The sequence below is a fragment of the Arabidopsis lyrata genome (genome assembly GCF_000004255.2).
Source record: "Arabidopsis lyrata subsp. lyrata unplaced genomic scaffold ARALYscaffold_3, whole genome shotgun sequence".
Classification (NCBI taxonomy): Eukaryota; Viridiplantae; Streptophyta; class Magnoliopsida; order Brassicales; family Brassicaceae; genus Arabidopsis; species Arabidopsis lyrata.
In genome coordinates this window covers 1,374,752-1,398,364 of record NW_003302553.1, presented here as the reverse complement: position 1 = coordinate 1,398,364, position 23,613 = coordinate 1,374,752, and the positions used below count along the sequence as shown (strand labels likewise).

Here is a 23,613-nt window from a genome sequence, read left to right as displayed (position 1 = left end):
ATGTTAGTATTATTTAGTTTTTCGTCTTCTTCTCTCAATCTGATGAAAGTTGTTGTTTTTTTAGATACAAATGATTCTAGATACTTGAGATCTGATGGTAGTGATATTTTAGATACTTGAGATTTAGTATTTGATCTATAAAGATTTCATATTTGTTGATTTTTGATGACTTGAAGCTCTCTGCAGATGCAAAAGAGTCTGAATATGGATGGGACTGCGTTTGAATCATTACGGTGTCTCTGTTGATGTTTCCTGTGATGTATCTACAAGTAGGCCTAGTATTCAAAAAATGCAAGCTAGGATCATCTTTATGAGACTAGGCCACTCAATACAGAGAATAAATGAATGCACTTGGACATGGAAATGTTACATCTGAACCACCTACTGCTTCTGCTGCAATGTCATCTTCAACTCTTCTCCTACCTTCATTAGCTATTAGTAAGCCAAAACTGTCCCAAGGTTCAAGTATGTAGTGGATTAAAAACATCGGTTGTGAAGCATCTTGGCTCTGGAAAATGCATGCCTATTTCAGAATTTTTGTGAAGCACTTTTCAGAATTTAATCATCTTTGTAATATGATTGTATCTAATAGATTATTTCTTGGTTGTGGCAGTTTTCCTCGGTTCACTGTGAGTGGTGTCAGTGCAGTCATCTTGCTTAGCAGTTTGATTACTCTTGGCTACATCGACGAGGATGAAGAAAGGCACAACTTTGAACACAAAGGAGGTAAGGCCTGAAGCTTTTTTTTGGCCTATTCATACAGCACAAAAATGAGAAAGTTATTTGAATATAAGATTCTGCGAGCCATCAATTGGTTGGTCTCACTTTTTTAAAAAACTGCTGCTTGCTTAAGAGTTTCTATTCATTTGCTGAGTTGGTTATCATCTGGTTAGAACGTTTAAACTTGGATATTATACTTGAGCCGCATTTTCTTACTGGCATTCTATATTTGATTCTATTACAGGGTTTCTCTGCCCATTCGTCCCATACCTTCCAGTTCTTTGCATATTGATCAACACCTACTTGATCATCAACATTGGGTGAGTTAGTCTGATGGACCCATGCATGATACCAGTATATTGGGATGTTTCTAAACCCTAGCTGGTAATTTGTAATGGCAGAGCTGGGACATGGATCAGGGTCTTGGTATGGCTACTTATTGGAAGCATGATCTATCTCTTCTATGGCCGATCTCACAGCTTACTGAACAATGCGGTTTACACGACTTGTACCAGAAAAACAACAGATCATCTTGCTTAAGATTGGTGGTTCAATGCAGCAGCTGAAGGGAGTCGAGCTCAAGCTTTGTTGTTGCTGAAGTAGCATCGAAAGAGAATTAAACAGTTTGGCACAAGATTAAAATACATACAAGAACATTTCATGTACATTGTTAAGTCATTCAAAATGTATATCTCTTATATATGCCAAATTGGACTTTGAAGTAGTCCATTTCATTGGACTTTGAATCATCATGGTACTAACATGAAAGAAGACAGTGTTGTGGTTAGTATACTATTGAGGATCGGATCATCAGCCTTATCGACTTAGGCAATGAGTTGAGACTTCCTTCACCTTAATTAAACTCAGCAGATTCTCTCTCACATAAATCCAAAAAAAAAAAAAGGAAACAAAGGCAAAGAAAGAAAAAGGAAATAACAGAAAAAAGGAAATCTTTTATGTGACCGTTAATTAATTGTGATTAGCAATTTCCTTTTTCTTTTGAACCTCTTTGCTTATAAATAGATGAGACTCTATTTCTTCCTTGTGAGAGAAATCAAAACTCTCTGTTTCTCGCTTCTTCTTCTTCTTCTTCTTTGAAATAAATTAGGTCGCTGCTAAGAGTTAGGGTGATCGGAGCCGGAAAGCATATATCATCGTGAATGATGATATCCTCTGTCATCTTCAGTCGCCCTAAATCCACCGGATAATGATCTAGCCACCGAGGTCGATGTCACAATTAGGGGTGGATGTCGTAAGTGGTGGATGATGTTGGAAACTGATCCTATTCTTAATCCTACTTGAGATGAGATCAAGACAAGAGTGGAGAAGATGAGAAGAGACTGCAACAAAAGAGAGGAGAGAGATCGTAACAAGAGAAGAAAGAAAGAAAGAAGATGTGTTTGTGTTTGTGTCGTAAGAGAAAGAACAAAAAGGCCAATGGGCCTTGGTGTTGAATTGAAGGCCCAAATATTAAACGGGTTATTCACATGGATGTCACCGAAGAACGATGGGCTCAAATCTGACTTTAGAATGGCTTTTTCGTATCGGGCCTTCTTTGCTACCAAATCCAACCAGGTATTCCTTTCTTCATTCTTATTTTTTGTTTTTGTTTCCTTTTATTTTTCTTTAATATTAGTTTAAATATTTAATTAGTTTATAAAAATTAAGTGTTAGTTAAACTCAGTGTTCAAGAAAGCGCTAGACGCTACTTAAACTATAAAAATTTTACTAAAATTTAAAACAAATTTAACACTTAAAACTTTTAACTAAAACTATGTTAATTTTACTATTATTTTTTAAAAGTTAGTTTAAGTGTTAAATTTTAAAAACGTCGAAAACTAACCGCGCCTAGGCATCCTGTCCTTAGTTGGTCCGTAAGCTTTGGTGTTCGAAGTTCGGCAATGTTTTCACGTAATATAGATTTAACACTTAAACTCATTTTTAAAAAATAATAGTGATTTTGACTAAAATTTATAATAAATTTAACACTTAAACTTAAAAAATAAGTTTTTTTAAAACTAAAACCATGGCAATTCACTAAAACTTTTTAAAAATTAGTTTAAGTGTTAAATTTTAAACACGTCGAAAACTAACCGCGCCTAGGCATCCCGTCCTTAATTGGTCCGTAAGCTTTTGGTGTTCGAAGTTCGGCAATGTTTTCACGTAATATAGATTTAACACTTAAACTCATTTTTAAAAAATAATTGTGTTTTTGACTAAAATTTAAAACAAATTTAACACTTAAACTTAAGAAATAAGTTTTTTAAAACTAAAACCATGTCAATTTCACTAAGTTTAAGTGTTAAATTTTAAACACGTCGAAAACTAACTGCGCTTAGGCATCCTGTCCTTAGCTGGTCCGTAAGCTTTGGTGTTCGAAGTTCGGCAATATTTTCACGTAGTATAAATTTAACTTAAACTCATTTTTAAAAAATAATAGTGATTTTGACTAAAATTTAAAACAAATTTAACACTTAAACTTTAAGAAATAACAATTTTTAAACTAAAACCATGTCAATTTCACAAAAATAATTAAAAATTAGTATAAGTGTTAAATTTTAAACACGTCGAAAACAAACCGAAATCCGTACGTAGTTGGTCCGTAAGTTTTGGTATTCGAAATTCGGCAAATAACTCTTTACATGTTTAAAAGTTAACCACGGTACGTAAAAGAAGAGATAACCATGTGGAAAAATATTTAAGGCCTAAAACAACATTTTGGGAAGTGATTTAACAATAATTTTTTTCATTTAATATCGCTGTTGTCGGAATGTCAAATCTAGCTTTAGACCACTCTTCTCTTCTCCACAAGGACGAAAATGGCGGTTTTGTTTCAAATCCCTCACTTTATGCCACATGAAGCTCTCTTTCTCCATTTACTTGGTTGCCCAAATCCTCTTGACCTCACTCATTCCCTTCGTTACCGGAACACACTCGAGTTACCGTACAGTTGAATAACGTACAAGTCATCAAAAGAAGGAATGGGATTGAATTGCGCCGTGATGAGGTATCTGTGTTCTGATTTTGTTTTGGTTTTGAAAGAGAATGACAAATTCAAGTTTCCTGGTGGAGCTGATCAGTACTTGGATCAGAAGATCTCAAAGGTTAATCGATTTCAATGAATCATTATTTGTATGTGTAGCTGATTCCTGGTATGTATCACCTTTGTTGTTCTTGACATTGGATGTGGTGTGTTCGTCGGAGGGATCGACGATGAGGACAAGCGGTTAGTTGGTTTACATTGGTTTTGACATTAAAATTGATTTAAATGGTAGTGAAATTAGAATTGATTTTCGGTTCGGTTTAAACTGGTTTAGAGAAGAAAACAAAAAATATTCACGCGATGGAAAATTTGGAGAGAAGTGCGTCGATTGAAGAAGGCATGATTCCGAAAGGTAAAACCCCTTCAGGAATTGCTCTCACTCGCGCAACGCGCACTTTGTGCGAGTGGGTCTGAAATAGAGCCTTCTGATTGGCTTAAAAACTCTTAAAAAAGTGAAATAGTATACATGTTGCTAGCTCCTCTCTTATATGTTATTATTTAGTTTTTCGTCTTCTTCTCTCAATCTGATGAAAGTTGTTGTTTTTAAAGTTACAATTGATTCTAGATACTTGAGATTTAGTATTTGATCTACAAAGATTTCACATTTAGTGGTGGCTGGTGATTTTTGATGACCCAAAGCTCTCTGCAGATGCAAAAGAGTCTGAATGTGGATTTTCCAACTCGTGGGACCACATAGTGCTTCTGCTGCAATGTCATCTTCAACTCTTCTCCTACCTTCAAAAGCTATTAGTAAGCCAAAACTGTCCCAAGGTTCAAGTATGTAGTGGATTAAAAACATCGTTTGTTTAGCATTTTAGACCCCCAAAGTCGTCAAAAATGTCTCAACATTCCAGTTCTATCCATGAGGTTATTACAATATATAATTGGTTTCTAGCTTGATTAAATCTACTGCCATGATCCCATAGTGACGTTGCTGTATTTTTGTGCAGATGAGCTTCTCGTATGAGTTGTTTGTGAAACTTATTGTGATACAATTACAGCCATTTGGCCTTGTGAACTTAGGGAACAGGTACATATCGATCTATCTTTAACTTTTCTTGCTTATAGCATGATGATATTTAGCAATAGTATTATAAGAGAAATCTATTAAGTTGTTGACTGACAATTTTTTTATGTAGTTCTTCTCTCTTAAGTATATTTATGCTTATCACTTATATTATTACTTTTGTAGTTGTTATGCAGATGCTTTCCTTCAGTGCTTGGCATTGACTCGGCTGCTAATATCATACCTTATTAGGGGATTACACTCTAAAACATGCGAGTAGAACACTAAAATAACTTTTACCGCTCTTATTTAAAACTCGGCTGCTCATTTTTCTCTCGGTGTCTTTGTCTTGTCTAATGCAGGTGAAGAAGCAACAGTCTCTGTCCCACAGTCCAAAGACAAAAACATCAGGTTTCACAGTCGCAACCGGGCAAGGATCTCCATCAGATTCGCCTGGAACTAATCGCTGGTTCAAACCAGAGATAGATGCTCCATCACCAATACGATCAATCCAGATAGAAGAAAAAGCCATGAAGGATCTGCGCCGCTTCTACAGCAGCGTGAAGGTAGTCAGAAACCAGCCTTGATGATGTGAGTGAATGAGACATTACTTTTCAAGAGCTCCAATTCTCAAAAGTCAAAACTCAAAAAGTGTTGTAGTTGTAATTGTACAGGGATCTGTTAGAACTTAGAACCAAGAACCTCACGGTGAAAATGAAGTTGTTTGATGCTCATTGTCACCTCCAAGACAAGAGGGTCATCGACCAAGCCTCTCAGCTCATATCTGCTGCTTTTAGCTGTCGGTGTAACCAATTTCGCAGTCAATGGACCTCCGAGGTAATTTCCTGATCGTTTAATCACTATTATCTACTATACTCATATATACATATTTTAAACGGGTTTTGTTTATGGAGACAGAAAGATTGGGACTTGGTGAAAGAGATGGGAGAGATGTATCCTTCTGTTGTACCTTGCATCGGAGTACATCCTTGGTATGGATTTTTGATGCAGAGTATTTCCAATTGATGCAAAAAGTTTAAGATCAAAACCAGTTTAAAATTGAGATTTCTCAAACTTTGAGTGATACCGATGAAATTGGAGCTGAAACTGAAAATTTTCTTGTGGATGCTATAGAATCTTCTGATTCCTCTCTACTTGGCAACGAAACTGCAGGAGGTACTGAAATCATAAAATGTGCTCAATCACGTAGTTACCATTTGGATATGTTATAAAGATACATTCAACAATTCAATCTATACTGCTTTTTTCTGCATTTTAAAAATATAACTATTTTGCTTCTTTTTAATTGAACAGATGAAAAGTATTTTGGAAAGAGACTCAAATTTCTCTATATTAATTAGTGAATATGGATATACACATACTTCCTTTTGTCTTTGCTTTCTTTTTCTTATTATTCCTATATATTTCAGGTACAATTAATCACTGGGGCAATTGCTGCTCTATGCGTGAGTTTGTTGGGTTCCTTTTTGGCTCAGGTACTAACCAATTCTATCGTTCTGAAAATCCAAGTTCAGGAGATTTTGTAATTGAGATTCTTTGCTGTAAAAGTAACACAGGTTCTGTGTGGGTTATGCAAATGCATACATGTCGTTTTGATAGTGCTTTGTAATTTTTTTATTAGCCACGAACTCAAGTACCAGTGAAAAGCACAATAGCTATTGGCGTGCTTGCCGCTGCGCTCGCATTTTTCATGGATGTTGCACAGTTGTCCGAGATGGTAAGCTGATATTTGCCTACATTACATGTATCAATTCTTAAGGAAAGATTTTCACCTACAATTAGAGGCAAACAGAAAATTGAGGGTTCATTATTAGTAGGATAGTGTTGATATTGTTGAAGTAATTAGCATTATATAATTGAGTTGAGACACGTCTAAACACACTCTATTACGGTAACCGATCCTTCTCTGAGTAGCTCACATCGGTAATTTATCCAACAGGTTAGTGTAGGCACTCTAATGGCATTCACTGTCGTTGCAGCCTGTGTGCTAGTTCTTAGATATGTGCCACCAGATGGAGTTCCCCTATCATCACATTGGTAAGCTGATATTTGCCTACATATATATATATTATATTATACCAATTGATGACAGAAATGTAGGTCTCAAAATATCATTTATATTTATACCAATGATGCCATTTTCTTTTTCTCGAATTCGCAGGTCTTCCCGGTTCAATTAGAGACTGTATTAACTAGAAGGAGCATACATGCTTCTTTATGCAAGGTGAATGAATAGAATACAAAGAGATAATAGAAACCCAACTCTTTAAGCAATGTTTGATTGATCTCAAGGCCTTTGGTAATAATTTTGAGTCTGATGAACTCAGTAAGCAATGTTTGATTGATCTCAAGGCCTTTGGTAATAAACTCATACAGTGACCATGGAGCTGCGCTTGGGGAGAAGGAACCTTTGGGTGGCCATATGAGGTAGCTGAAAAGGTAAGTAGAACCTTTGATTGATTTCTCCTCTTTTTGCTCTCTAATCTTTCCCGTTGGGATGTTGAGAAATCATGGAAATTGCCAGAAAATTTCTGTCCAGAATTTACTGATTCCACTAGAGAAATTAGAATTAGAATTGGTTTTGAAATTAGAATTGATTTCGGTTCGGTTTTCATTGCTTTTGAAATTAGAATTGATTTCGGTTTAGTTTTCATTGGTTCTGAAATTAGTTCGGTTTGCGTTGGAATTAATTAAGAAAAAATAAAAAGTCAGGCACGCGAGGCTTTTTAAAAAAGGAGCGAGTGTGTTTCAAAACAGGCCATTTGGTGGGTTTACACCCACGGAAAACGGAGACACGCGCTCAACTCGCGAGTGGTGAGAGTGGGCGTGAAATCGCGCGATGGGTGAGAGAGGGGTGTGACATGGAGCCATCTGATTGGCTAATATAATGAAAATAGTAGAGATGTAGCTCCTACCTTCCTCCTCTCATAATAACTTTTATTACTTCTTCACTTTTCGTCTTCTATCTTTGTGAATAAACAAGCTATGAGATGATTACAAAAAAAAAAACTTTTAGACAAAATTTTGTCTAGTTTATATTATTAGTCAGCTTGAGAATGAAATTAAGATTTCTTCAATCTGAAAGTTCATGTTTTTAGATACAATTGAGAGTCTTATTCTCAGGTTTTGGGTTATATTGAAATCCTTCATGTCACCAAAAGAACACAAAATTTTGTGAATTTGTATTGTGGTAATGTTTCATTATTATAAACGATTTTGTTTTCATAGAGTAAAACACACAACTTTTTGGAAAGTGATTTGACAATACTTTGTTTAACTCTCTTGATAACATCACTTCATTTTGACCACTGTGGTCTTAAAAGGGATTGCTCACAAACTGTTTTCTTTTTTTCATTGTTACAGCATCTTAATAATCTTCCATTTCTTTTTAAGAAAACAAAGATTTTTTTTCTTCAGTCCTCTGTTCTTGAGTTTGTTGTACCTGTGAGTTTGTTGTTGCTCAACTCCAATACATTTCAGGGATAGTGTTTGCGGGATTTTGCCAGAGAGGTTATTGTGTGAAAGGTCTAAGATCTCTACCTTCTCAAGATTTCCAAAACTTTGTGGGATCAATCCAGAGATGTCGTTGTATGAGAGGTTTAAAAGCTTTAAGCTTTTGAGATTGCCTAAAGAATATGATATTTCTCCGAATAGCTTGTTCTTGGAGAGGTCTATCAGAGTGTTGAGGTAGAGGTTTCTGTTGGCAAGACCTTGCTTTGAATTCTTCCAGTTCACTGCTAAGTCGTGTGTTTCGATAGTGAAGCTGTACATGAAAGGCAAAGGCAAAGACGAGCTCGGCAGAGATTCTTTCATGCTTGTGAGATTCCCAAGAGATGAAGGGAGAGATCCATCATCAAGATTGTTCTCTGAGAGATCCAAGACCTTGAGACTTGTGAGATTTGATATGCCTTCTGGGATTGAACTTTCGAGGGAATTGTTTCGCAGGATAAGTACTCGTGAGAAGAAGACAACCGGGATTTAAAACTCGGACGTTACCGAAGATTTTGTTGTCATGAAGATCAAGATAAATCAAAGATGGGGGATTGGTGAAGTCTTGAGGGAATTCGCCGCTGAAGTTGTTCTGAATCATTGAGAGCATTATGGTGTTTGATCCAAAAAAGGCTGGAACATCCCCAGAGAACTACTCATTGGAAGATATATCGAGTAACGCAAACAATGACTCGGGGTCGAACGTTGGGAAGTCACCTGGTAATCTGTTCTTTGACAAGTCATGCTTTTAGCTCTTCCTGGTTCCTTGAACAAGTATGAACTTTTGAACCCAACTTTGCTAGTAACCAATATTATATGTTTCTAATTTCTAAATTTTTAAAAGTGTCATAAGTGGTTAATGTTTTTCCGATAATTTTTGAGGTTAATGTTCTGGTTGTGTGCAGAATAATTTTTGTGGTTAATGTTCTTCTCACGTTTTTAAATTTCCAAATTGATCATAAAACGCCAGATTCAATGCTTCAATACTTATAATACTAATTAGTACTCTCAAATCAAAAGTTCTAAAAAATTTACGAGGAACTTCTCCTTTCCGTAACTAATTGGGATTCAGGGAACTTACATTTGTTTTTGAAATATCATAAACTATAAAGATGTATCGGTTTGAAATATTGTTTAGTCCGGAAACAAAATCGTGTTATATTACTGATGGTTGCGACAAAAAAAAAAAAAAACACAATGGATTTCAGTGTTGATAATTATTTTACAGTTGCATTTGTATGTGTTAAATTAAATTATTATATTGATATTTTAAATAAATTAATTTTCTTTATTACTACAAATCACAAAATCAAAAAGGCTAAAATATATATAGATCATATATCTTTTTGTGTTTATGTATGTAAACTAAAAAACACTAGAAATGTTAAAAGTGAAACGTATATGCAAACACAAAACTCAAATGATACAGTCAAGCTTTAGACGTTAATAAATAAAAAGTAAAAGCATGAACGTCCCACAATTTTAAATCTCCTTGTATTGGACTTTTGATTTTCCGTATAAACTTCGTTAATCTATTATCTAGAGTAGATTTATTTTACTTGTAAACTAAAATCAAATGTTTTTGACGACTTGGTGGGATATATTCATATATATATAAGGCATGCATGTTTCTCACGCAGCATTGCTCAATCCACAAAAGTAAAAAAAAACAAAAACACACACACGAACATTTCTATTTGAGAAAAAAAAAAATGAAAGGTCTTTTGCATTTTCTTTTAGCTAAAATCATTTTGTTGGCTTTAGCATCTTCGTTTGTATATTGTTACGACCCATCCTCTCTTCAAGACTACTGTGTTGCCACCAACGAAACTAATGGAGGTAATCTCTCTATTTGTTGCATAGACATGGCTCCTTTGATATTCTTCAATCTGGATATTATGCCAAAAATCATAGTAACATAATTATATCATTCAAACCTCAAAACATTTGTTTTGACGTTTTACACAGTTTATGTAAATGGAAAGTTCTGCAAAGATCCAAAATGTGTAACGACGAATGATTTCTATACTTCCGGCTTAAACGTCCCCGGAAACACCAGCATCGGTCCCGGCTCCAAAATCACCGTCGTGGATGTCGAAAGAATGCCTGGTCTCAACACTCTTGGGGTGGACATTGCCCGCTATGACTTCGCCCCGGGTGGTCTAGACCCACCTCACACACACCCGCGTGGCAGCCAGATCTTCTTAGTCATGAAGGGCAAGCTTTTCGTTGGATTTGTGTCGTCGAATGAATACAACTACACGCTCTTCACCAAAGTTCTTTATCCGGGAGATGTATTTGTGTTTCCCAAAGGTTTGATACATTTTCATGCGAATTTTGGGAAGACAAATGCGGTTGTGATTTCTGCGGCTGGGAGCCAAGAGCCCGGTAGGATCATAATAGGTGATGCGGTTTTCGGATCGAAACCTTTGATTGATCCCAAGGTTTTGGCTAAAGCTTTTGCGTTGGACTTGAACAAAGTGAAATATCTTCAGGCAGTGTTTTCTTGATTTTTTTTTTTTTTTGTGAACCAGGCAGTGTTTTCTTGATGACATACGTAATTATATAGCCTACGAGAATAATGATAAAATATAGATAACTAGTGTAGTGGATCGTGCTTTGCACGGCCTAAATACCAAACGTTAGAGATGGTAAGAACTATAATGTAATAGCACAACATAGCTCTATATCAGTCTCATCACTTATCCTTCTTCTAAGTAAATCTTAACATAGATAATGAAATCACAGATTTTAATGAGACTTTAGAAAGACCCACAAAATTGTACTTTATCATCCACAAGAAGAAAATTCATTCCTGTGAATTCCTCTGGTTTATCTTTTGTGGAAATCCCCAAAGACAAACACTTATCACCTTGATTTTACAAAGATTAATTACTGGAGTTATTTGAGAGATATGTGTAATATTGAGCGGCATAATTGGAGATTGGAATTTGGAATATGAACATGCAAATAAAAAGTTGTTTTTGTTAAATAGAGAAAATTTTATGAGCAGAGAAACTTATGAAATTTAGATAAGAGAATAGACCATGTGGGTCAGTGGGTTGACACAGTAATGCCAAAAGTCTAAAATTTGCAGACACAATAACACCAAATCACTTGAGAGAAGATAATTGAACTATAACGAAATTTATAAACTTGAAAAATCCGAAAACTTGCATAGAGGAAGAGACATGTGATTGATGATGAACCCTAAAAGTAAATCATGTAACGCCACCATACCCTATAGATGAATTGGAATCCAAGAAGGAAATAATGGGAAGAGGAGAGGCAAAGTAAGAGGCGGAAGAAATAATATTTTTTTCCAATTGTTGAAGAGGAAAGGTGATGAAGTGGGGAATATAGATCGTGGAAAAAAACGAGCAGTTGAATTTTTTTTGTCGTAATATTTTTTTTAATTTAATAATAAGTTTTTTTAAATTTAATAATAAGGTTTTTCTTGTTACAATCCTGAAAGGTGAAAAAATGGGACTTATGACAGGTGTCAAAAAGAGAATGTGGCAATTTTTTGTGAATTGACTTGTGCCTTATCAGATAGAGATTATCACAAATTAAGAGACCTGAATATTTGGATTTTTGGAATATACTACACTACTATTTTTTCAAGGAAAATAATGAATAAGCTAGGTTTTAATCTATTTTAAGAAAAAATATATGGGCCGAATAAAGAGATTGATGGGCCTGATTAAATGGGCACTATCCAGTTAAAGTACGCAAACAGAAACGTTTACTTTCGAATCACACAACTGACAACGATTTCGGTGAAGTTCGCCGTCGCCGGAACTCATGGATCGACCACCGTCGTTTCCTCACTATCAACACCCTAATCCGAACTTCTTCCACCACGTTCCTCCTCCAAATCCTAATCCTAATATCTTCTTCCGACCTCCTCCACCTCATCTTCAAAATCCTAACAATTACTCCATCGCTCCTCCGTCTCCGCCGCCGATTCACGAGCTCTCCGGTACACTCACTTCTTTACAATCCCTGTTGTCGGAATGTCAAAGAACCTTAGATTCTCTCTCGCAAAATCTAGCTTTAGACCACTCTTCGCTTCTCCAGAAGGACGAAAATGGCGGTTTCGTTCGTTGCCCTTTCGATTCAAATCACTTAATGCCACCTGAAGCTCTCTTTCTTCATTCACTTCGTTGCCCAAATCCTCTTGACCTCACTCATATTCTTGGATCCTTTAGTTGTTACCGGAACACGCTCGAGTTACCATGTGAACTACAGTTGAATAATAACGGTGATCTCTGTGTCTCTTTAGATGACTTGGCTGATTTTGGGAGAAATTTCTTCTACAGAGATTGTCCAGGAGCTGTTAACTTCTCTGAGCTCGATGGTAAAAAGCCAACTTTAACACTTCCTAATGTTCTATCTGTGGAATGCAACGATTTTGTAGTTTCTGATGAGAAGGAGAAAGGTAGTATGTTGGATAAATGGTTAGGGATTTTACCGTCTGATCTCTGTGCAATAAAGAGTGAGATTAATCAATGGAGGGATTTCCCAAGTTCGTATTCCTATAGTGTTCTTTCTTCGATTGTGGGTTCAAAAGCGATTGCAACGAGCGACTTGAGGACATGGATTCTGGTTAAGTCGACGAGATATGGTGTTATAATCGATACATTCATGAGGGATCATGTATTCTTGCTCTTTCGGTTGTGTCTCAAATCGGCTGTGAAAGAAGCTTGTAGATTGATAGAGTCTGATGCTAATGCTGTTGGTGAGAAGCAGATTATGAGCTGCAAAAGTAGAACATTTGAGTGTCCAGTCTTGATTCAAGTGTTGTCTTGGTTAGCTTCTCAACTTGCTGTCTTGTATGGAGAAGGAAATGGCAAGTATTTTGCTTTGGACATGTTTAAACAGTGCATAGTAGAATCTGCCTTTCGGGTAATGTTGTTTCAGTCAGAAGGAACAAGACCTAAATGCTCTGGAGTTCTCGAGGATTTGGATGATGCAAGCTTGAGTAATAAGGATGTGAAGATGGTGAAGCCCTTTGAAAATAGTTCAGGTGGGGAAGGTGGCAAAACTTTGGACAGTCCACAGGTGATTTCTGTGTCTCGTGTTGCAGCAGCTGTTGCAGCTTTGTATGAAAGATCCTTGCTTGAAGGAAAAATAAGGGCAGTTCGATATGCCCAACCACTAACGAGATATCAGCGGTAGATTTGAAATCTTTCAAAGGCGATTCTATTTGTTTATTAAAGCATCATATCATGTTTGGATCTGAGTTTGATTCCTCATGATGTCTCTGTCTGTCAATCTGTAGGGCGGCTGAGCTTGGTGTTATGACAGCTAAAGCTGATGAGGAACGGAATAGACGTTGTAGCTACCGACCTATTATTGATCATGATGGTCTTCCGAGACAACGCTCATCAACTCAGGTTAATACTAAACTAAATGTTATATAACATGAAGGAAACTAATATCACTGTAGGGAACTTTTATTGAAGGAACCGAAATTCATATATTTTATTGTCTATCATGTGTAGGATATGAATAAAATGAAGACAAGGGAAGAGCTTTTAGCAGAAGAGAGAGATTATAAGCGTCGGAGAATGTCATACCGTGGAAAGAAGGTGAAACGAACGCCTCGACAGGTAAGAAGCTGTTTCCTCTTCTGTGCCTAACTGCCCATGATAATCACAATTTTCAGTGTTGTGAATGTTTTGCTGCAAAATGGTCAATGTTTGGACAGTCTCATCGAAATATTGTTAGAAAAAATGTAGAATATGTTGGCTCTAGTATTGTATTGTTGAGGCATTTTGCAGATTTTATGAAAAAACTGATTCTTGCTATATTCATACTTTCAGTTATGACCACCATTCAGTTAGCAATAAACGTATATTATCCTCTTCTTTCAATGAGTTTTCTCCATCTTTTGTCTTGTAGGTGTTACATGATATAATAGAAGAATATACAGAAGAAATTAAGTTAGCAGGAGGTATTGGGTGTTTTGAGAAAGGAATGCCATTACAATCCCCGTCTCCTATAGGCAGCGATCAGAAAGAAAGTGACTTTGGATACAATACTGCACCACCAACATCAACAGACGCATCATCAAGCTTCTATAAGCAATGGAAAGGAGAGAACCGTGCAGCTATTGAATATCCAATGGATGACAGAAACAATTCAGATAAAGTAAAGCGGCATGTTGAGTATGATTCAGGTAGCTCGCAGAGACAACAGAGTCACAGATCATATAAGCACGGTGATCGAAGAGATGACAAGCACAGTGATCGTAGAGATGACAAATTCACAAGGAGCGAACGACATAGCCTTGAAAGGAAATCTTATCATCGAAACCACAGATCATCTCGTGAGAAGAGTTCTTCAGATTGTAAGACCAAAAGGGATGATCCTTATGACCGCTGCAGTCGGGAACCTAGAAATCAAAATTCTTTTGAAGATAGATACATACCAACAGAAAGGGAGTGAACTTAAAAGAAGGTAAGTCATTTAAAAAAACATCTGTCTATCTCCTTACCATCGTGTGGGCTAGTCTGACTTTGAAATGGGGTGGTTTATTCCGATGATCTTGCAGTAAAAGTTTACCTGGAGCATCAGCAATTATGTGTGAATCCGTATCCTCTTTTGTATCCTTAACCAATTTTTTTCCTTCTTTGATGCATCTAAGTGTTAACCAAATGTTGGTGATATTCTCAAATTTCCAGCTATCTCTTGCGTTTATAGATTCACTGTAGTTGCCATTCCTGTCTGTCTATATATTTTCAGTTTCTTTTTTCTTCTTTGGTTGTGACAGATTGAAGTTAATTCAAGTATGTTCTTGCTATGAACAAGCCATGAGCCATGAGATTGCTGGGAAGAAGTGCCAAACTCCATAATTGTGAGAGACTGCAATGTTTTAAGTCTACTATTACTTGTTACTTTAGAAAACGGTTGTAGACGACAGCACACCAGTTTAAGTGATGTAACCCGTACTGATTTTTGCCGCAAACTTCTCTAATTCCTGATAAAACATAGTTTTACTTAAATCAACAAAAACAAAAATACTGTAACAAAACTAAAAGCTAACCAGTAAATAGCGAGCTGAAGAGATACTTGCAAAGCAAGGAACTGAAACTGCTAGAGCAATTGGCCAACATGATTCTTCTAATGCTGAATAGAAACTTGACTAGATCTCTCCTTCCTCCTTAATCTCTTCCAGTTCCGGCCAATAATCAATTCTTAAAACCAGACCAAGATCTTTAAGACACCGAGTTCTTGCTAAATAGGATCCACCACAGAGTTTCACTATCTCCTTCTCAGTTTCCAAGTGATCTTCGAAATTGGATTTGGCTTCTTCTTCCAACTTCTCTCGTGCAAGCCGTTCCTCGCGTACGGCTTTCAACCTGGCGGCTCTAGTCTCAGCTTCAACTGTAGCTTTCACTTGACGTTCCCTTGTTTCTAAAAGTTGCTTTTCTTTCTTCATTCTCATCATCACATCAGCCTTGTTACTACTCTCGTCAATGAGCTTTCTATATCTGGCTTTCACGATAGCATCTGAAAATCGAATCCTGATTGTTGCCGCACGGAGAGCTTTCTTAGGAGATAAAGGCATTTTCATAGCAAACCCTTTTGAACCTTGATCTGATTTGCTCTCAGGATTATCCTTTTGTTCAATCCTGGAAACTTCAGAAGCTAACTTCTTCTTTACGGATTCCCATCTGATCTCGAAAACCTTCTTAAGCCTCTTAGCGTTCTTGTGAAGCATATTCTCAGGAGGATAATAGCGAACCGCGTTGGCGAAGACTAAGCGAACATCTTCCGGAAACTCTCGTACGGTATTTACGTAGAGATTCTTGTCGAGTTTAGATTTGATTGTGACGAAATCCATTGGCTTTGATATAGCAGAGAAATAATCAGGATTGTCCGTGACGAGGTTCTCAAAACGCCAACCAAACCATTCCTCTTTCAACGATTTTAGTACCTTATGACACCGACTACGCAAGGACAACTCACGATCCAGCTTTTGCTTCTTCTTCGTATTTGTCTGATCAACATTAACCTCTTCTACCTCTTTGGCTCCACGCTTCTTCCTCGATCGATTGGCTTCAGAGCCAACCTCTATCCTCAGTTTGTTTTCTGTAACCATTCTTACAAACTTGAGGAAAACCCGACAGAGAAACAGCACAAATTAAAACAGAACGTCTTCTCGTTCGATTATACAGAGAGTCAACAGTAAGAACGATTGAGGGAAGCTAGGGTTTTGATGTTTTGATGAAGTTTATGGAACAAGTGTTTAGACTTTAGATATAGAGTCTAAAATCTCCTGATTATATATTGGAAATAGAGTTAGGGCTGAACAAATAGATAAGAAAGGAAATTGGAAATTGGAAAAAAGGAAACTAAGTAATTGTTAGTCTAATACAAAATAGGATTTAGAAAGAAAAAAAAGGAAACTAATAAGTATTTTTTAGTTATCCTGATCACAGATAATGATAACAATATATCCACACTTAATTAAGGTTCCCATTTTAAAAACCAATAATCTATTTTTAATTCACTTTTCTTACGTGTGAAAAAAAGAAAACTTATGTATTTCAAGAAACCAAAGACATCACTCCGGGGACGAAGACGATAACCAGAGCCATTACTGATCTTCTCAGAAGAACCATCAATGGCTAATCCTTTACCACCAAAAAACAAATATCTGTTCATAAATGATCCATTTTTCTTCATCGCAGGTGTTCTTCCGAAGAAACCGTCTGAAACGGCGACGAACAAGCAGACGACAGAGCTCGAGAGTAATCGGATACCGCGGGAGGCGAAAACAGGAACCTCGGAGATTCCTGAACCACGACTCCTTTTATTAACCCTTGTGTGAATTTCAGTCTCACCGATAAACTCGGAAGATCACCACTCTCTGTTCTCATCGGAAACGCTCTTCCTCTGTTACAAGACGACGGCGAATACATCTCTTTGATAGGAACAAGACGACCGTTGTTGTCTCCGGAGTAATTAACGGCGATTCTCCTCCGATTCTTCCCTCTTCGCCCACCGTAAAAGAAGCTTAAGACGCGCTCCTGCACCGCCACCACCGCGGCGTTTGCGTTTCGAATGCGTCGAGATTTCAGTCGAACACTCATTGATTCCGTCAAAACTCTCTCTGTCTGGACTAGTGGCATATGAAGCCATCTATGGATCGGATATTCATTTATTTACTTGAACAATACGATCAAACTGTTAGTGATAATTGAGTTTAGTCTTATATTATTCTATATAACACATTATTAAGTGTGTTGTAAAGTCAACCGGTATGTGTTAACCGTGACTTGTTACGAAAGGGTGTGTGTAAGAGTTGTGACTTGTTGGATAAGACACAACTGTTACAACGGTTATCTACGGTTTTGTTATGTAGAAAACTATATAAGTGCAAGTGTTGTCCTCATATAAAGTTTTCGAGTAAATAAAACAAAAGTTTCGATTCAATCAAAAGTTTTCTATTTTGTTCTTGTCTTCTTTAAAAGAGAAGAGATATCTTCATTGCTTCAAAACACCAACACAAACAACTAAAGATAACTAGTGGATTTAATTTTTCTATAGTATAGCTTGTGTGTACGTAGCTTATGTGTATGATAATAATTTGAAATTTCTACAATTTTAAATGTGTGATTAATGTCTTGGTTGTGTGCAAGTATAATATGTGCATGCTTGTATACTTTGGTCATCAAGCAAAGCATAATCACTTCTTCTCACGTTTATATGAATTTATCAAATTTGCCCCTGTTTAATAACCGTTGTAAAATATGATGAAAGTCCAAAATACAACTGTTTTCTAAAGCATAATAGATCAATTTCTTCTGAATTTCTTGGAAAAAATGTCAAAGCATAATATATATATAGGAGATAACTAAAAAAAAATTATCCTTGTTCCGGTTAACATGAACTCATATGAGACGGTCAAACCTTACTCATATGAAGCCATCTATGGATTTACTTGAACAATACGATCACAAAAGTAAAGATAATTAGTGGATGTAGTTTCTCTTTAGTACATCTTGTGTGTAGCTTATGTGTATGATAATGTAACAGTGATTTAAAATTTCTACAATTTTAAATGTGCGGTTAATGTGTGATTAAATGTCTTGGTTGTGTGCAAGTATAATAAGCACTTCCCAGAATTCCAAATTTTCCTATATTGGGCCTTGATTTTTCCGTGGAAACTAGGTCCAGCTGATGTTCTACAATTTACTACTTGTAAGCTAAAATCATATGTTTGTGGACGACTTCTTAGGCTATATATACAGCGCATGCATTATTCTCATGCATCATCGCTCAAATCCACAAAATAAAGGGGAAAACAAACCACACAAACATTTTATTTCAATATGATGAAAGGTCTTGTTCAGTTTCTTGTAGCTAAAATCATCTTGTTGGCTTTAGCATCTTCATTTGTATATTGTTACGATCCAAATCCTCTTCAAGACTATACTGTGTTGCCACCAACGAAACTAATGGAGGTAATCTCTCTATATGTTGCACATACATGGCTCCTTTGATATCTTTGAGACAGGATATTATACCGACCTAGATTCATTAATAACCATTTAAAATGATTTTAATTATATAATCTAGTCTGATTGTATAGTTTATGTTTGTGTTGGCTGGTTAGAATATTAACTTTATATCAAACAAATAATAATTGCAACAATTTATATCATTTAAACCTCAACAGTAATCTTTATTTGTATTTTTCGCAGTTTTCGTGAATGGAAAGTTTTGTAAAGATCCAAAACTAGTAACTGCCAATGATTTTTATTATTCTGGCCTAAACATTCCCGGAAACACCAACAACCGCCTTGGCGCATCGATCACTAATGTTGATGTCAGCTTAATCCCTGGTCTCAACACTCTTGGGGTTGCCATTGCCCGCTTAGATTTCGCCCCCGGCGGTCAACTTTCACCGCACATACACCCACGTGCCTCCCAGATCATCTTAGTCCTCAAGGGAGAGCTCTCAGTCGGATTTGTGTCGTCAAACGAATACAACTATACGCTCTTTTCCAAAGTTCTTTATCCCGGAGATGTGTTGGTTTTTCCCATCGGTTTGGTACAGTTTCATGCAAACAACAATAAGAAGACAAATGCGGTTGCGATTAGCGCATACGGGAGTCAAAACCCCGGTGTGATCCCAGTAGGTAACGCGGTTTTCGGGTCAAACCCCTTGATTGATCCAAAGCTTTTGGCTAAAGCTTTTGCGTTGGACGTGAACATAGTGCGACATGTCCAGAGGGTGTTTTCTTCCGATGCTGACATAGTTAATTAGTTTAAAAGAATACCAATATACCTTTGTTCAAAGTATATATATACTAGATTTTAACCCGCGGTACACCGCGGGGCTATATTTTCTTAAAAAAATCAAAATATAATTTGTTTGATAGATTATTTTGATTGTTAATTTTAGGGTTTCACCTGTGGTATACTATCTTTTATAAATATCAACCCAAACCCGTCCCATCATATTATCCGTCCCGTGAAATTAAACATCATTTAGTTATTTTTCTTTTTAATAATACTTTTATTTAAAAGCTATATAATTCAAGTCAATTTAAAAATTTCTTTTAAATGGTTCCCATAAGATATATATACATATATATTAAATTTGTATAGAGTTGAAATAATATTAATATTACAAACTTTTTATATAATTTAAATATTATAAATATTTTTAAAAATATGCAATATATATTTTTTGTTATTGAATAAGAGGATATTATGTGTAAGAAATGTAGAAAATAAGAGTTTAATATTTTTATTATGGAGTCGCAAGAAAAATCTTTTATTTCTATACATGTTATTCGTTTATTAATAATAAAAGAAAATAAATCCTTTAAATTAGATATTAACTAAAATAAACGCACCATAATTACTTATTAAGTAACAACCAATAAATTTTACCAAAAAATAGGTAACAACCAATAGATTCTAAACGCAGTAATTAAAGAATGAGATATTAAAAAAAAAATATCAAATAAGATATAAGAATCTTAAAATAATTGAATATCTAAATAATTTAATTGTTAGTGTCGATTTTAATGCCTTCATTAATGTGGATTTTTTTTTTTACAGAGAAATATTTCCTAAAGATTATCACATTAATGACTCAGAAAATTAAGGAAGATATGAATTTATGATTCTCGAAATCGTGTTGGTAATATCTTTAATTAATATTTTTCAAATTTAAATAATTAATGTCAATGGCATTCATCCGTAAATACATTCCAACTCCAGGATTTATTTGCTAAAAGTCATCCAAAAATGTATATATAGATATATAATTTGTGAGTAAAAAATACAAACAATGTATGTTGTAATAAGTGTTGAAAATACATGGATTTAGATTACTGATTACATACGAAATAGATTTTGGTCTGAACCTAGATAACAAAAAGGAAACTAAATGGATTTAGATAATTTACTAGTTATCCCAATAACAAAAAACGTAAAAAATGTTTCCACACTTGTTAAAATCAATAATCTATTTTTCATTCCCTTTTCTTACATTTATATGAAGTTAATGTAACCCATGAGGGTTAGGTTACGTGTGACAAAAGAAAACTATGTATTTCAAGAAGAAACCAAAGACATCACTCGTTTGAAACTCTGGGGACGAAGCCATTACTGATCATCTCAGAAGAACCATCAATGGCTAATCCTTTACCACCAAAACACAAGTATCTGTTCATAAAAGATCTATGTTTCTTCATCGCAGGTGTTCTTCTCCCTAATTCCGAAGAAACCGTCTGAAACGGTGACGAACAAGCCGACGACGGAGCTCGAGAGTAATCGGATACCGCGGGAGGCGAAAACAGGAACCTCGGAGATTCCTGAACCACGACTCCTTTCATTAACCCTTGTGTGAATTTCAGCCTCACCGATAAACTCGGGAGATCACCACTCTCTGTTCTCATCGGAAACGCTTTTCCTTTGTTACAAGACGACGGCGAATAAATCTCTCTGAGAGGAACACGACGATTGTTGTTATCTCCGGAGAAACGGCGATTCTCCTCCGATTCTTCTCTCTTCGCCCACCGTAAAAGCAGCTTAAGACGCGCTCCTGTACCGCCACCACCGCGGCGTTTGCGTTTAGAATGCGTCGAGATTTCAGTCGAACACTCACTGATTCCGTCAAAACTCTCTTTGTCTGGACTAAATTCAGCGTTTGCAGCGGTTTGATCTGTTCTCGCCGCCGTGAAGAGAAAAATCTCAGAATCAGATATCTCAAACGAAGTTCCTGGACTACCGCAGAATCCATAACGCTCTTCTCTCAACCGCGAAACGTTTTCACCGCAGTTTGATCTCCCACCGGCGGATACAAGCCGTTTGATCAACAATTCAGAAACCACTGTTTTCGGCGTTTGGCGTTTAAGCAAATCAACGGCAGTCATTCCATAAGAATCAACGACGTTAAGATCAACGCCAGGGATTCTCATCAGAGTCTCAACGACGTCAGGTCTAACGGCGTTAAGAGTATCCATCACAGCTAAATGAATCACTGTTCTTCCGTTACCATTTCTAACGTTGACAATCTCAGAAAAGTCAACGGACCAGCTTCCTCCTCCTGAGACTAACTTCTTCAAAAGCTCCATCTGTCGGTCTAACCGCTTAAACCCAGACGCAGCAAAACCAGACACGACCGTGTGAAGAAACGTGTCACCATCTCCATTAACAACATAAATCAACTGTGGATATTCGTTTATAAGAGCTTCTACTACATCTAAATGACCCTTGTAAGCAGCTATATGTAAAGCTGTGTTTCCATGGCTGTCTTTAACCTCCATTATCGAATTATACTTCGATATAAGATACTTCACCACCTACATTATCATATTCATAGATCAGTATATGCATTAATAAATATGTATATGTGAATAATTATTTGATTTGTGTTCTTACTTGGATTTGAGCTCTGCTAGAAGCAGAGTGTAACAGAGTAGAACCATGAGCATCTCTGAGAATTGAAACGGCGTCGTATTTGCAAGAGAGTAAGAGTTCATCGAGGATTGCCACGTGTCCGCCTCTCGCGGCACTGTGGACCCCTCTTTTAACCATCTCCTCTTTGACTATTAACTGTTTCTCTGTTAATTTTTCTCCGTCGATTTCTTCGACGCCGGCGATACCAGCCGGCAACAATGCGAAATCGAGAAGAAGGCGGAAAACGTCGTCGTTTCGACCACGAGCCGCCGCGTAGAGGATATCAGTGACGCCGTACTCTCCTTCTCCGAAGACTAGAAGTGGATCTCTCTCTAGAAGCTTTTTCACGAATTCTAAATCTCCGGCGGAAGCGGCGGTGTAGAGCAACCAGCCTCCGTATCCAGCTCTGATGAGGGAGTTGTCTCCGTTTCCGATTTCGCACTCTTCCAATAGCCTCCTCGCTACGCGGGAACGGTTTAGAGCCACGTGGCAGTTATTCCCGTCTCCGTCGTCCCAGACGGTTTCGAGGCGGCGGATACGGCGGAGGGAAGTGAGTTTCACGAGGAGGTTTGTGTCTTGATGAAGAAGCTCGATGACGACGTCGTATAAACCATTTGCCGCGGCACAATCGATCGGTGAAGCGTACCACCACTGGTCACCGGTACTTTCCCACCGGAGAGGAAATATCGGCGGTGGCATTTCCGGTTTAGATAGTAAACCGGGTCTTCTTCGATTTTAGTGAACCAAAGATCAATTTGAATGGTTTGAAAACAATGGAGATTTTTTAACGACGAACACAAAGTGATGAAGCAGAAGAGAAGACAACAAAAAGGAGAAACCTTGAAGATTGTGTTGTTGTGGCGAAGACGGAACTTGTGTGTATGTTTCACCAGAAAAAGAAAAAATTAGTATTTTTGGGAGCATCGAAAATATACAGATTCCATTCCCGTGAGTGGACCATATCTTACGGGATTTATCTTTTTTTTTTTTTTGTAATAAATCATTTTATGATCTTCAAAAAGTTTTGTAAATTATGAAAAGCTGTTGATTTTTCAGAAAGAAAGAAGAATGTGTAAGAATATTTAAATGCAGCAAGAATTTGGTTATGGTTACCTTTTTCAGTAAAAAGTACTGACAATCCATTATTCAGTAAAGTTTAAAATGTTTAAGAAATTGTATAAGCAAATAATTGAATGATGGAGGTATTGGTAGTTTTGTTACTTTGTGCACAATAAATCGACATGTAATTGTTCTAAATAATCTAAATTTCGAATAATGTAGACCAAAGAAAAAGTGCCCACTTGTGGCAGCTAACATTTGAGGGCCCTTATTATTAATAATATCTAATCAATAATTCATTAAATATGCATGATTTGTAGTTAAAGCTTAACCATCATTATGA

At 36.5% G+C, this 23,613-nt stretch overlaps 8 protein-coding genes across 11 annotated transcripts in view; 6 read left to right on the top strand and 2 right to left on the bottom strand.

Annotated features, from left to right (window-relative positions):
- Nucleotides 1-1,146, top strand: part of LOC110229992 (germin-like protein subfamily 1 member 3) — a 3,845-nt gene extending 2,699 nt beyond the window's left edge. The window contains exons 6-9 of the mRNA XM_021031394.1: nt 187-438; nt 614-726; nt 965-1,040; nt 1,122-1,146. The gene's annotated coding sequence lies outside the window, so the exon portion shown is untranslated. The remainder of the gene's footprint in view (nt 1-186; nt 439-613; nt 727-964; nt 1,041-1,121) is intronic.
- On the top strand, nt 969-1,429 carry LOC110229991. Its single transcript, XM_021031393.1, is given in 4 exon segments — nt 969-1,040; nt 1,109-1,134; nt 1,136-1,235; nt 1,237-1,429. Coding segments are annotated over 3 exon segments (144 nt in total). The 5' UTR covers nt 969-1,040; nt 1,109-1,114; the 3' UTR covers nt 1,261-1,429.
- A 1,915-nt stretch (nt 1,430-3,344) lies between these two features.
- Nucleotides 3,345-9,125, top strand: LOC110229988. Of its 3 annotated transcripts, XM_021031385.1 has the most exons (14): nt 3,470-3,946; nt 4,413-4,630; nt 4,714-4,793; nt 4,956-5,045; nt 5,132-5,360; nt 5,444-5,606; nt 5,688-5,761; nt 5,851-5,945; nt 6,200-6,265; nt 6,412-6,507; nt 6,770-6,827; nt 6,952-7,014; nt 7,167-7,392; nt 7,460-9,125. In XM_021031385.1, the coding sequence occupies exons 5-12, from the start codon at nt 5,356-5,358 to the stop codon at nt 6,968-6,970; spliced, it is 576 nt and encodes a 191-aa protein (XP_020887044.1). In that variant the 5' UTR covers nt 3,470-3,946; nt 4,413-4,630; nt 4,714-4,793; nt 4,956-5,045; nt 5,132-5,355; the 3' UTR covers nt 6,971-7,014; nt 7,167-7,392; nt 7,460-9,125. The 3 variants fall into 3 exon arrangements, with proteins under 3 accessions (XP_020887043.1, XP_020887042.1, XP_020887044.1); XM_021031384.1 differs by lacking the exons at nt 5,688-5,761; nt 5,851-5,945; nt 6,200-6,265; ... (3 more) ...; nt 7,167-7,392; nt 7,460-9,125 and adding an exon at nt 4,038-4,115 and having other exon boundaries at nt 3,345-3,946; nt 4,413-4,513; nt 4,956-5,041; nt 5,132-5,335; nt 5,444-5,532; XM_021031383.1 differs by lacking the exons at nt 5,688-5,761; nt 5,851-5,945; nt 6,200-6,265; ... (3 more) ...; nt 7,167-7,392; nt 7,460-9,125 and adding an exon at nt 4,038-4,115 and having other exon boundaries at nt 3,345-3,946; nt 4,413-4,513; nt 4,956-5,041; nt 5,430-5,517.
- Nucleotides 9,126-9,664: 539 nt separating this feature from the next.
- Nucleotides 9,665-11,008, top strand: LOC9320497 (germin-like protein subfamily 1 member 4). The gene is made up of 2 exons (XM_021031379.1): nt 9,665-10,118; nt 10,248-11,008. Exons 1-2 carry the CDS (start codon nt 9,905-9,907, stop codon nt 10,787-10,789), a joined length of 756 nt encoding a protein of 251 aa, XP_020887038.1. The 5' UTR covers nt 9,665-9,904; the 3' UTR covers nt 10,790-11,008.
- Nucleotides 11,009-11,858: 850 nt separating this feature from the next.
- LOC9318404 (U11/U12 small nuclear ribonucleoprotein 48 kDa protein) lies at nt 11,859-15,252 on the top strand. 2 transcript variants are annotated; one of them, XM_021031351.1, is made up of 5 exons: nt 11,859-13,456; nt 13,564-13,678; nt 13,787-13,894; nt 14,187-14,744; nt 15,058-15,252. In XM_021031351.1, the coding sequence occupies exons 1-4, from the start codon at nt 12,084-12,086 to the stop codon at nt 14,730-14,732; spliced, it is 2,142 nt and encodes a 713-aa protein (XP_020887010.1). In that variant the 5' UTR covers nt 11,859-12,083; the 3' UTR covers nt 14,733-14,744; nt 15,058-15,252. The 2 variants fall into 2 exon arrangements, with proteins under 2 accessions (XP_020887010.1, XP_020887009.1); XM_021031350.1 differs by having other exon boundaries at nt 14,839-15,252.
- Nucleotides 15,253-15,429: 177 nt separating this feature from the next.
- On the bottom strand, nt 15,430-16,389 carry LOC9318403 (transcription factor GTE12). The gene has a single exon (XM_002882290.2). It carries the CDS (start codon nt 16,387-16,389, stop codon nt 15,430-15,432), a length of 960 nt encoding a protein of 319 aa, XP_002882336.1.
- Nucleotides 16,390-18,301: 1,912 nt separating this feature from the next.
- LOC9318401 (putative germin-like protein subfamily 1 member 2) lies at nt 18,302-19,563 on the top strand. The gene is given in 3 exon segments (XM_021030854.1): nt 18,302-18,724; nt 18,727-18,757; nt 18,998-19,563. Coding segments are annotated over 3 exon segments (696 nt in total). The 5' UTR covers nt 18,302-18,625.
- Nucleotides 19,564-20,740: 1,177 nt separating this feature from the next.
- Nucleotides 20,741-23,158, bottom strand: LOC110229986 (E3 ubiquitin-protein ligase MIB2). Its single transcript, XM_021031354.1, has 2 exons — nt 22,194-23,158; nt 20,741-22,114 (listed from the first exon to the last, which is right to left on the bottom strand). Exons 1-2 carry the CDS (start codon nt 22,908-22,910, stop codon nt 20,885-20,887), a joined length of 1,947 nt encoding a protein of 648 aa, XP_020887013.1. The 5' UTR covers nt 22,911-23,158; the 3' UTR covers nt 20,741-20,884.
- Nucleotides 23,159-23,613: the final 455 nt, after the last annotated feature.